This window comes from Mesoplodon bidens (genome assembly GCF_964165515.1).
Source record: "Mesoplodon bidens genome assembly, chromosome: 4".
Classification (NCBI taxonomy): domain Eukaryota; kingdom Metazoa; phylum Chordata; class Mammalia; order Artiodactyla; family Ziphiidae; genus Mesoplodon; species Mesoplodon bidens.
This window is the reverse complement of record NC_138160.1, coordinates 145,747,994-145,760,927: the sequence shown is the minus strand read 5'-3', so window position 1 is coordinate 145,760,927 and position 12,934 is coordinate 145,747,994. Positions and strand designations below refer to the sequence as shown.

Below are 12,934 nucleotides of genomic sequence, written 5' to 3'. Positions count from 1 at the left end.
AGGTGAAAATCTATCCTGGGACAGGGAAGGCTTGTTGGTTGGTTGGTCACCGCGTGGGTGGAAACAGCGCACAGTAGTGAAGTCCTAGGCACTCCCTCTGGCAGGCCCACAGAGAGGAGCAGAGCCTGAGCACAGACAGCCCAGGGAGTGGGAGTGAGGGCCTGCTGTAGCGTGAGGGCTGGGGAATCTGCGGTGCGGGCAGGGCTAATCTGTAGAAGGAAGACTGGGTGGTGGGTGAGGGCAAGGTCTGCTTGTGCTGTGCTAGGGAGGACTTCCCCCGCCGAGGCTGCTGGGGTGGAGCTGTTTGGAGGGCCGGCCAGTCCCTCCTGTCTGGAGCAGTGGCTCAGCCGTGGGAGATTGAACTGAATGGGAGCTTAGACTAGAACACTAACTCTTCTTCGCAGTTTAGGATTGTAGAAGCATCGTAGAAGCAGATTTTGAGTGGAGGTCTGTGGTTTCGGGAATAGGAGATGGCTTATCTGTTGAAAGTTAAGGACCCCATTTCCTTGTCATAATCAGTGTGATCACTTGCAGTAATTACCCAGAAACAGGGCGATGGCTCTTGTTGACTTTGGGCCTGGAGGAGGGGTGTGAGGGCTGCTTGGCAGCCTCGGCTGGCACACTGGGCTCCAGGGAGCCCATTATCTGTGGCTTTTGGTCTCCCCAGCACATTTCAGAGGGTTGACTTCAAAGTCTTCAGTGCTTTGGGGAGTAAGTAACCTTGGTGAGCTCTTGCTCCTGTTTCTATGCAGTTTAAGAACAGGGATTTTAATCAGATTAAATATTTGGGAACTGGTGTCAGGTTGTTTTAGTGAACTTTGTTCCCGTTTCAAAAATCTCACCTGGTCTTGGTTTAAGCCTCCGACCCATGGTGACCCAGAGCATTGTAAGTGTCTTATGCTGTCAGGCCTTGTTGGCTGCTCCCTGTTTGTGGAGCAGGGAGTTGAAGGTGGTTTGGGTACGATGCACGCCTTAGGAAGCTTTCTGGGTAGAAGATAAGTTCTTTGAATACACTAGCTTCATTGCTGTTAAAACCGCCTGCAGCGGAGTCAGAATATGTAAGCCCCGTGTGTTAATTGGCTGGTTTATGACATTGTTTATCGTGAGAAAAGTCCTTTGGGTCTCCAGGTTGAGAGGTGTGGGTTGGGCATATGTGTACCGCTTGCCACCTGATGTCTCTAGTTGCCTGTTTTGATTTTAAACATTTCTCAGTTCACGATTTAGGGAAACAAATCGGTGCTCACGATTCTCATTGAGTGGGTTGTTCATGGTTCTTCTCTGTTGTTTTCACGTGAACTGATTTTTAGTTGCCCTTGTTTTATTTTTTAAATTTAATTTTTTAAAATTTATTTTTCCTTTATTTATTTTTGGCTACATTGGGTCATTGTTGCTGTGCATGGGCTTTCTCTAGTTGCGGCGAGTGGGTTTCTCACGCGGTGGCTTCTCTTGTTGCGGAGCACAGGCTTTCGGCGCGTGGGCTTCAGTAGTTGTGGCACGTGGTGCCCTTGTTTTCTACATATCTCACACTCTAATCTGTAAAGTTGTATAAGAGCTTATGCCTTAAAAGGGAGAGCTCCCAAATGCACCCTTGTTGACTCATGGATTAGACCCTTGATTTGCTGGTGGAGGTGGGCCGTGGGATAAGCGTGACAGCTACAACACAGTAAACAAAGGCTCTTTTTGCCTTTGAGAGTCATGGTTTCCTGAGTACGTGGAATCAATACTCTGACTTTCTCTTTTCCTTTCAGATGGACTTGGTGGTATTGGCATGGGGTTAGGACCAGGAGGGCAGCCTATTGATGCCAATCATTTGAATAAAGGCATTGGAATGGGCAACATAGGACCTGCAGGTGAGAAATACGGTGTGCCTCGACTGGGGATTTCTGGGGAAGTTAAAGTTATTGAAGTTAACTATTGGGATACTTGGACATTGAATAGTTCAAATGGAATGAGGCTTTAATTGGGACAAAATTAATTCCCTCCTTATTTATCTTTGATACATTTTGATAAAAACAGTATTTTGTATTTTTACCGAGTTGAGTGTTCTTTTCTAAAGCTATTATGCTTTGCATTTTATCCTCACGAGACCTTCTGAGCTGAGGTACTCAGTTAAGCCTTTTGGTAAAAGGAGGCAAGCCAGAGAGTTGGTCTTGCTCAAGGTCACACTGTCAGTTAGTGACAGAAACTGTAGGTCTCCTGATCCTGGGACCACAGCACTGCCACAGTCTATTACCCAGACCCCCTTGGGTTCTCACCTGGTGTTAACATGGCTTCTAGAGGTAGGGGTGTTGGTGGATGCAGAAAGGTATGGAGGGCCTCATTGCATGCCAGCATAGCTGTCATAGGCCACAAGGACGAATGATGCACAGTGTTGTCTTTGTTTAAGAAGAAAAGAAATAGCTAATGAATAAAAGCTTTGGCGTGTAGAATAAACTTTGAACTTCACTTTTTAGCATTTTCGTTTTCGTGCAGCGAAGCATTCGTATATCATTTTAAAACGTTTCATTTTTATAACCTCAGGCCTATGTCTTTCTTGAAATTCTTTGAATTGCAAGATGGATGCCCTCTACCCTACTACTGTCAGTTCTGCATATCCTTTGACTCCCTCCCAGATTAAACTCTGGGGCTGATCAAAACGTCTTGGCCCATCACCTTGGGTGGCTGGCTATACCAGTCTGAACACCACATCCCCTAACTGATACCTCAGAGGAAAGGCTGCGGGTGGCAGGAAGGGAAGCCTCAGCGTTTTGAGGAACTGCTTTTTATTTAGAGCGTTTTACCTTTAAAAGGGAGTTTTAAATCTACTTCTGTTCCCTAGTCTGTACCTGATATTTATATCTCATGTTTAAAACTGTCTAACTTGGGCATTTAATGAAACTGTGTGGACACTATAAAATTTTGCGTCACATGGTGATTATTTTGTTAAAGGCTTAAATAGTTTTCCTGGAATGTACTAGTTTGACAGTTGAAATGGAAGAGCCCCCACCCCATTTTTTGCACTTGACAATTAAAATATGTTTGTAGTTAGGGATATTTTTGCTCATTTGCTGGTGTGGAATTTCTTGTGCTTTTTAAGTTCAAACTTTACTGCTTTGACATAATTTTAGTTTGCATTGACTTTTTCTTTTTAAGGAATGGGAATGGAAGGCATAGGATTTGGAATAAATAAAATGGGAGGTAAGAAATTTAAAATGAAGTACAAATGTAATTACTTTTAGGTATGGTTTTCCCTCCTTTTTGTCCCCCTTCCTTTTCTCTTAAGTCCTGCATGAAATTCTCACTTAGATTTCCAAAAAGTTTGAGTCTAGAAATTACTTTTACCTTTTGATCCTTCTAGTGGGTGTCTTGGCCTTTGGTTCTGGCTTTCTCACTAACTAGCTCTGTGACCTTGGGCAAATCACTCCATCTCTCTGGGCCTTCTTTGCTTGTCTCTTCATTGAGGGGATTGGATCAGATAAGCCTTTCGAAGATGTGATTTTTAAGTAAGGGCACTAGCCTTTTTTTCTCCAAAAGCCCTTAAACTTGGTGAGTTTCTGGCAGAAAATGCCATAGGTGAAACTTGTAAAAACATTTTTCTTTGCTTGTTCAGTCTGAGTCTTGTTAGGCTGGTGCTAAAATGCGAATGTCTCTTTCAGGCATGGAGGGACCCTTTGGTGGTGGTATGGAAAACATGGGTCGATTTGGATCTGGGATGAACATGGGCAGAATAAATGGTAAGATTTGTGTTTCCTTCCTGCTTATACCTACCTTTGTTGGCTGTTGGCTCTCAGGTGACCTTTAGGCAGCAGACCCGTTTTTAATAAGTGATTTCTCACTTCCACTTCTGTACTGAATCTGATATCTTTGAATTGCCTTAAATAGTTTTGTATTCCAGAAGCTAGACTTAGTGGTAGGGAAGTGTTAATTCTCTTAGTTACTAAATTCTTGAGGTTTTCTGTGTTTCAGATCTTCCCAATAATTGTCCAGTAAAACTTTAAAGCTTTCCTATTGCCTCCAGCACTTGCCTCCCCTGGAGTGCTGGACTGGGTGAGTTCTTGACCATCTGCTCTGATGTCTCCAAATTGTGAGCAGAGGCATTTGTTTAATTTAGCATTTATATAATGCAAAATTTGGCATACTATTATTTAAATCTTCCAGCCCTCCCAACTTAATAACCGAAATATAATTATATCATTTGTAGTAGTCACACTGTGTTAATTTCATTTAGTTCTCGCAAGAACCGCATGACGTGTAGGTACTGTTATCTCCATTTCATTGGAAACTGAGGCCCACAGTGACTTGCCTAAGGTCCGATGGCTAGTAATGGTGGGATATGGATCCCGGCTGTCTGGCTCCAGAGCTTGGCTCTTAATCACGCTGAGATCCTGCCTTTTAGAATTGCCTTCAGGCGTCACCCCCCACCCCTACCCCCCCCCACCCCCCCACCCCCCCACCAGCAGGGCTGTAGAATACCAGGAGAAACTTGCTGTTATGAAAGTCTGTCTTTCTAAATCCTCTGGGTGTGGGTGGACTCTGACCCACACCTGTGGGAATGCTGCTGCTTTTATACACAGACTTTTCTGGAATGGGAAGTTACTAAGGACTTGGGGTTTCTTTTGTTTTTTGTTTTTACCTTTTTAAATTGAAGTATAGTTGATTTACAATGCTGCATTAATTTCTCCTGTACAGCAAAGTGACTCAGTTATACACATAAGGATTTGGGTTTAAGTGTTTCTTTGCTGGTCTGTAGTAACATATCATGTGCAGATGGTACAGAGCAAGCAAGAACCTTACTAGGATAGCTATTAACTGTCAAACTGGAAAGAGTGACATTCCTGATGAATAAGCTGCCCTTCTTCATGGAGTGCCTTGTTCTAGATGATGATGAAAAGATTCAGGAAGATTCTTACCATTAATAAGGAATGAAGGGACAAAGGTCTGTGTTTCCAGTGTGCTTTCAGGCTTGCCTTTAGCTCATGTGTCCATGGAGTTTTTAATAAAAAGTGAGAGTTGGAGAGGTCTGGCTTAATAAAGTGTTCGCTCAGAACAGATGAGCCATTAGAAAGGAGATTTGGGTTGCTGCTCTGAGGAATTTAGTGATGCGACTTAGAAGTAGATGGAAACGAGGGTGGGAGCTGTGCTGAGCCATGGGGACAAAGTCTTTGGTAATCTGGCAGATGGAATGCATCAATTCACGCTTCTGAGCCTGGTGATTCAAGGTTCAGAGTGCTGATTGTCCTGAAGAGCCACAGTGGAAGATGTGTTCTTACACTGTGTGCTTAGATGTTCTCTGATACAGATAGATACTCAGAGTCCTCCTTCTCCATCCTCTACAGCAGAGAACAGGGCCTTCCTTGCCCTGGAGCTGTTTTGAGATTTGGGTGCAATTGGCTCTAGAGCCCTTGGGTGCTGCGTCCAAGGAAGGTTTCGATCGCTGGGAAAAAGTTGATAGGGATGTTTCAGATTTAACTTAATGTTTAGTTGATTATCATGATGCATCACATTATAGTCACAGGTGCTGACAACATTAGGCTGATTGGAAATCAGATTCTCAGGGCCAGTCAACCAACCAGTAGAGGTCAAATCTTTATAGGACGGGTACAAAAATTTTAAATTGAAAGATCATCAAATCTTAAATGATGACTGGTTTGATGCAATATTTGACAATGAAAATTCTTTCTCTGTCTCTCTTGCTCTCTTTTTTGTGTCGGTGGGGAGTACATTGGAGTTCGTACAGGGTTGGTTCCCTGTACTCTACGTTCTGTTGACAGTTGGGAAGATAAATTCTGAGGCCTTTGCCAACACATTACTGCCTGCATGTGACTTCCTAATGTGTGTGGGGGGTGTCTTCTTCACGGGCTTATGGTAAGGATTAAAGGAGTGCAGCAGAGCCCCCATCCATTACGGTGCCACTCTGGGATTTCTGTTCTGCGTATACAGGCTCGCACAAGTTAGATATATTTCCAGCAGATGGCATGCCACCAACCTATGGGATTCAGTTGGGTGGATTCAAGCTATGAATGTAAAGTCCACCATTGTCATCTGCTGCATCTTCTTATTAATTCATAATGCTAGTCCGCTTCCACGTTTGTAATAGACTCATTTACTTCTTTGAAAGTATAGGGGCTCCAGCTGCATATTTTGTAGTTGTGCAGTAAAAGATGTCCATTATGTAGCACTTGTATACCTGATATTTCTAAGGAGCAAGATTAATTAACTAGGTTTTCCAGGGACCTCTCAATATGGAAAGGAGACATAGTGTGACACACATTTTAAGTCTTGCTTTAGATGAATATGCAAGGAAAGAAGTAGCCAGTGACAGGAGTCATGAAAGGGTTTCTCAAACAGGTGACAGCTGTGGTGGGGCTTTTCCCCCACAGAAGCTAAGACCTTGTTGTTGTTTTTAAATAAATTTATTTATTTTATTTATTTAATTTTGGCTGTGTTGGGTCTTTGTTGCTGCGCACAGGCTTTCTCTAGTTGTGGCGGGCGGGGGCTACTCTTCATTGCGGTGCGCGGGCTTCTCGTTGCGGTGGCTTCTTGTTGCAGAGCACGGGCTCTAGGTGCGCAGGCTTCAGTAGTTGTGGCTCGTGGGCTCAGTAGTGGTGGCTCGTGGGCTCAGTAGTGGTGGCTCGTGGGCTCTAGAGCGCAGGCTCAGTAGTTGTGGCGCACGGGCTTAGTTGCTCCGCGGCATGTGAGATCTTCCCGGACCAAGGCTCAAATCCATGTCCCCTGCACTGGCAGGCGGATTCTTAACCACCGCGCCACCAGGGAAGTCGGAAGACTTTTGTTTTTATTTATTTATTTATTTATTTGGTTTGTTTTTGTTTTTGTTTTTTGGGGGTACGCCGGCCTCTCACTGTTGTGGCCTCTCCCGTTCCGGAGCACAGGCTCCGGACGCGCAGGCTCAGCGGCCATGGCTCACGGGCCCAGCCGCTCCGCGGCACGTGGGATCTTCCCAGACCGGGGCATGAAGCCGTGTCCCCTGCATCGGTAGGCGGACTTCCAACCACTGCGCCACCAGGGAAGCCCCCCAAGACTTTTGTTTTTAAAAGACGTTGTGGGACTTCCCTGGTGGCGCAGTGGTTAAGAATCCGCCTGCCAGTGCAGGGGACACGGATTCGAGCCCTGGTCCGGGAAGATCTCACATGCCGCGGAGCAACTAAGCCCGTGAGCCACAACTACTGAGCCCGCGTGCCACAACTACTGAAGCCTGTGTGCCTGAAGCCCGCTAGCTGCAACTAGAGAAAGCCCATGCGCAGCAACGAAGACCCAGTGCAGCCAAAAATATAAGTAAATTAATAAATTTGTTTAAAAAAAAAGACACTGTGAAAAACAACAAATACAGCTGCAATCAGCATAGAAAAAAATTGTGAAGTTACCAAACCCCATTATGGAGATGAAACCACTCCAGTTGTCAGTAGAGAAGTCATGTTGTTTGTGCACAGGCGTCTTTCTCTGTTCTCATGGTTGTGCGTGTGATTGGAACATCGGTTTTTGCATTGGAGTTAGGTTCCAGCCTTTGCCTCACTCCTTACCAGGCATGTGACCTTGGTCAAGATGCTAAGTCATTTGAGCCTCAGTTTCTTTGTAAAGGGGCAGTGGTGATGGAGGGTAATGCAGGTATGCAGTCTGGTTGTGAGGATTCCATGAAATAATAGCACATATAAAGCCCTGGGCAGGGCAGGGCATGTTGGAAGTGCCCCAGAGGTGGTAGCTGCTGCTGCTGTAACATAGGCAGGCTCTCCTGCAGCCTACCTTTGACGCTTCATGCACTGCAGCCTCCCCACACCAGTTACTGCAGTAGTGGGTGCTTGGTGTATCCATTGTGTGACTGTGTGTAAGCTGGAAATTAGTCCTGATGGACTAAAGGTGGGTTGTTTTCAGGGATTCATTTGAGGTGACTTTCTTTTTTAAGGAATAAAGGATGAACGATGGTTTCCTATAGAAAAACTAAAATATGCTGACTTGCTGGTAGCTGTTGTGTGTTTATAGTTTTTTGTTTTTAATGTCTAAAACATAATGGTATTCCTGGAAAGGCCTAGGGTAATATTTTTCTCCACAGAGATGGAGCGTGGCATGGGTGGAGGATTTGAGAGAGACTTTGCCAGAAATGAAATGGGAATGTCTCGAAGCTTTGGAGAGCCCCTTGGCAGAGGAATGGGTAAGAAGGCCCCATGGGCCCCTATGTGGGCGGGGTCAACCCCCCGGGGGTGCAGGCTCACCCTGATGTCGGGAGGTTCTTAGGCAAAGTCAGCTATTTTTCCTTAGACTTTAAAAAAAAATTGTATGTTTTCTAGGTCTAGATACGAACTTTTGGTCCTTGAATTTTTTTATTGGTATCAACAGCACCATTTTTCTTAGTCTTTTCAGATGGCTGCTTTTTTCACATTGGTATAAGGTGTTTTCTTGCTGTGGAGTTAAAAACTGCTGTGTTACATGACGTTGTGGCTCTCTAGTCACGGTAGAGATCTTCAAGGGTGTGAGTCTCCTTAGTCCAGGGGCCTGTGGTGTTCAGTTAACAAAGGATGACGGTTTGCTTGCTGATGCACTTGAAAGAGATCTTGGTGAACAGGGAAGTTTCCTGATGTTGGAAGGCCTGGAGTATGGGGCCTGTCTAAATGTAGTTTTGGTTAGTTTGCAAAGCAGTTTCTTCTTTACTTTTCCATGAATGTCTTCCCCTGTTTTGAGTTTAGACATTTCTGAGAATCTGTCAGCCTGATTCTTAATTAGTGTGGAACAAGGAGATTGTCTATTCCTGGGCTCTGAAGTTTGTTTCTCTCAAAGGAGATTTAGAGCATGGATAACTCCCCCCAACACCACCTCCCCCATCTTCATCAGCTTCTCATCCTGTGCAGGTAGGCGGCTACTAGGTGATAGCCTCAAAGAGTGTTCAGCCCATCTTGGTGGGACACCTTGGGCTAGCTCTGAGGATTTTAAGCTTTATTATGTCTAGTTTGTATGAGCTGAGCTGTATTTATCTCCAGGAATCCTATCTTCTTTGTTTCCTTCATGGAAACCAGGAATTATTAGAAACTATTTCTCTCAGAGTAGACTGTTGGCTTTTGTTTCATTTGTCCCCCTGACCATGGTTAGGAAAGTTAAGTGATTTTTCTTGCATCAAAACTAGCTGGTACTGAAGATTTACTTTTTCTGTGCTTACTTGATATGACTGTAGCTTTATTCTAGATTGTTCCAGAGCTTTAGAATTTGGGGGTGAGTTCATTATCTGTATGTGACTAGGTCAGTTAAAACTTTCTTGTTGCCATGACTGGCTTTGTTTTTTGTGCCTTGAAATGGTAGGGTATTAAATTTTTTTTTTAATTTATTGTCATTTGGCTGCAAATACTAATTTGTGGATGGATACCTGTGGTGAGAAGAACAAAATGGCGCGTGACTTTCCTCCCACAGGCACTTTGTGCTGCTCTTGAACCTTCAGTCCTTTGCTGCTCTGGGTCCTCTCACCTCACCTCTGTGATGAGGCTTGTCAGCCTTGGCCCAGATCCTGTGGAGGCACAAGAGGTGGACTGGTGAGGTTATTTCATGTGGCAACAGGAAACACGTCCTGTCCTGACCTGAATATAGGAAGGTCATCTGCAGGCCTTGCTATCTCCTGCTACTTTGGCACCTTCTTTCTGATTGAGACCATGGTCTGTTTGTCCTGAGGCTTCCCAGAGTGACCATGGGCAAGAGCAAGGAGCTTTTGTTCTCTTGCTACTTATGATCAGACTCAAGTTAGTGAAATGGTCTTTGTACCAAGTAAAATCTTTAAGTCAGGTTTTCAGAGTAGTTGCCTGGATTGTTTTTTTTTTTTTTTCAGATTCAGTTCTTGATCTTTTTTTTTCTGTATTATTTACTTGACAGTTGGGTCATTTTGGTGTGCTGCTTTTGTAGTGCTCTCCCTGTTCAGTATCCCTTCTTTCCTATCGAGGCAGTAGATCTTTGTACTTCTTTGTGCAAACAACTGTACTTGGTGCTCCAGGGCTATAGATAGATATGTGATCCTTAACTTTGAAGGATGTGGTGTAGCTGAGGAGACGGTGCTCAGAGTGGCTTGGGACAGCACTAGAGATCGGCACGTAGAAGTGGCCTAGTTGAGGGAGCCAGTGGAGATGTTGATTCCCGGGCTCTCGGCAGCTATGTGAGCACCACACAAAGGCGATCATCTTCTGTGTTAAGATTTGAAAAAGCACTGCTCTAGATGCTTGATAGAAGTGTTCTGCTCAGAGAACACAGGATCCAGGCAGGGGTGTAAGAAGACCATGCAGGAGATGCAGTTCACGCTGGAGGGGCTGGACTTCAGCATAGGTGGGGGGGGGTACTGGCCCACAGAGAGGGCAGACAGCATCAGGTGCAGAGGCTTGGAGATGTCAGTCTACTTGGGGTGGAAAGAACAGAACAGATTTTAAAGTTTTAAGGCAGAGCGGGGAGCCCTGTGAACACCCATGAAAATAATTTGGCCTTTCTCTTCAAATCAGTGGTCGGCTGATTGTGAAGTCTTTTGCCAGGGAATGGTTTGATCCAAGTGCTGTTTTAGGAACTAGAACCTAGGCCTGGGCATGCTGAGCAGGCTCCCAGGCATCATGGAAGAATAAGCCCTGGTCTTGCTTCCTGGCTGGAGGTCTGTTTTCTTGGTGTACTTTCCCACCCCCTTCCTTTAGCAGGTAGTTGTAATACCTGAAACAGCTGCAGGGCTAGGGTTTAATCTCTTCACGGTTATGGTCAAAATATGATATGTGCTCTGTGGCTGTTGTCCATGTTGCTCAGCACACTTCAGGACCAGAGAGGGGGTGGGTACAAGTTTCTTTTATATAGTGAAAGACCCAGACGAAACTTAAAAGCTAACACTAATGATAGCATTAGACAAACTTAATAGAGGTTTGAATGAACTGCCAGCAAGCAAGCAGCAGTATTGCTGTTTTGGAAAGCTGAGTGTGTTGGGGTTTTGTTTACCTGAGGCTTTGTCTGTCACTTGGTTACCATCACATTTAGCTCCTTCCAGGCAGGGCTTGTAGGCTCAGTTTGCTGCAGTCTTCCCTTGCCTGGCTCGTTGATTAGGTCATATTTCCAGCACTGCATGCGGTTGCTGCTGGTTTTCAGGGGTTGGGCTCTAAGTTGGGCTCTAAGTGTAGCTACAGCGGTAGTTTGTTGAAGGGTAACTGTGAGATGCTGATTGGATCTGGGTGGGTGAGTGAACGCTTCAGTCTGTGAGTACTGAGTGTCTGGACCAGCTTTAGAAAACTGTGCTACTGGCCCCATTCTTGCTCTAACCTTCCAAGTTCAGCTCGTGGGTGCAGTACCAGAGGCCTTGCCAACTGGGCCTCAGACTCTGGAGCTACATGAGACTCTAGCATCATGACCCATCATCAAGGACCCTTACAGTTTTCCAGTAAAATGACCTTGTCTGTGTGTATATTTCTCAACCCCTTCCCCTTTCCTTTTTTATTTTTTAATTAGTAGTAGTCCTGCTCTGGAATCTGTAATAAATTTCTATTACCATAGAGGAATTTGGCTAATTTTTTTTTCTTCCTGATTTCCTTAGAAATCCTAAGTAATGCACTGAAGAGAGGAGAGATCATTGCAAAGCAGGGAGGAGGTAGGAAACGCTTAGTTTTGATGTTTTGATTTTTAGAATAGGCCTGTGTTACTGGGGATAGTAGTGTAGTGGTGAAAGCATGGGCTCTAAAATAGACTGCCTGGGGTGGGGAACCAGCTCTGGCTCCTCCTAGCTATGTGACATTTGGCAAGTTACTGAACTTCTCTGTTTTTCGTACTGTAAAATGGGGATATAATGGTACCTACCTCATAGGGTTGTTCTGTAGAGTAAATGAGTTATTGCATAAAAGAGGACCTACGTATGTGCTGTGTACACGTTAGCCATTGTCAAAATGTCCGTGTAATCTGGGGACTTTCTTGTTTCTAGTACTACAAAATTGTAAATTGCTAAAAGTAAATATTTTACCTGATTATAAAAGTGTACACCACCTAATCATAGCATATGTTTACTATGTTCACATGTACTCACAAAAATTCAGAACATTATGAAGAAAATAAATACCTGAAATCTCACTGCCCTGTGATGAATGCTGTAAATATTTTGGAATATATTCTCCCATTAATACACTTTTTTAAAGGGGTACCTAAAACTAAATGTACTTAATTCAGTCTGATTTTTTTTTTTTTCCCTCATGGCTCTGAGCATCTTGGCATTTCCTTGGTAACTCCACTTGCTGGATTTATTTCTGTGGTGGGCTGATTCTAGAACTCCATGTGGGTACCGTTTCTTCCTAGTTCTCTGCTGCTATTAGCATCTGGAGTGTCACCCTCATTTTTGGTACTTTGGGTATGCTACCCACCCTCTCTAGGTCTCTTACATTTTTTATAGTTTTTGAGATATTTCTGCTGTGAAAGCTTAATATTCTTAAAATTATGTTTATATTTTGCCACTTGGTGCACTGTTATTCAGCCAAGGAAACAGTCACCGAGAAGTGGCATGACTCGTGCAAGGTCACGGCTTTGGTCAGTTGGAGAATCAAAGAAACGGCTGAATTTCCTCTTCTTGAATTTGCATCTTGGCCTGGGCTGCTTGATTCAGGAATGGGCTGGCTGAGGGCTCAGCTGCCCATTTTTCAGAGGCAGGTGGTGGTGGTCGTGAAGCTTGAGTGAGGGGGACCCTCGGGCTCTGCTTGTGGAAAAACTTGGTTGGCCAGTGGCCTTGGTGGTGGAGCCAGACCCTCCTTCTCCAGAATTGCAAGCATCACAGGGTCGGCTGTGCACTGCTGACCTGCCAGCGTGTGTCTAGCTGAACCATGACAGTGAGGGACTGATCCCAGGCCTCTTACTAAATCTACTCTGCAGTGCCATCAGATTTTTTTCCTCCAAAGCTAGCAAAGTTATACACGGCAAGATCGGTTGGCGGTTTCCGTGACAGAGTAAGGTTCCCTAGAAGTGGCTA

At 44.7% G+C, this 12,934-nt stretch overlaps 1 protein-coding gene across 8 annotated transcripts in view; it reads left to right on the top strand.

Moving 5' to 3' along the window:
- The window catches only part of HNRNPM (heterogeneous nuclear ribonucleoprotein M), a 39,392-nt gene that overhangs the window by 22,255 nt on the left and 4,203 nt on the right, over positions 1–12,934 (top strand). For 2 of the 8 annotated variants that reach the window (XM_081232164.1, XM_081232162.1), the window contains 5 exons: positions 1,749–1,850; positions 3,133–3,177; positions 3,636–3,713; positions 8,045–8,143; positions 11,522–11,575. In XM_081232164.1, the coding sequence (XP_081088290.1) occupies positions 1,749–1,850; positions 3,133–3,177; positions 3,636–3,713; positions 8,045–8,143; positions 11,522–11,575 (378 nt within the window). The remainder of the gene's footprint in view (positions 1–1,748; positions 1,851–3,132; positions 3,178–3,635; positions 3,714–8,044; positions 8,144–11,521; positions 11,576–12,934) is intronic. The other 6 variants (XM_081232169.1, XM_081232168.1, XM_081232163.1 and 3 more) reach the window with 5 other exon arrangements.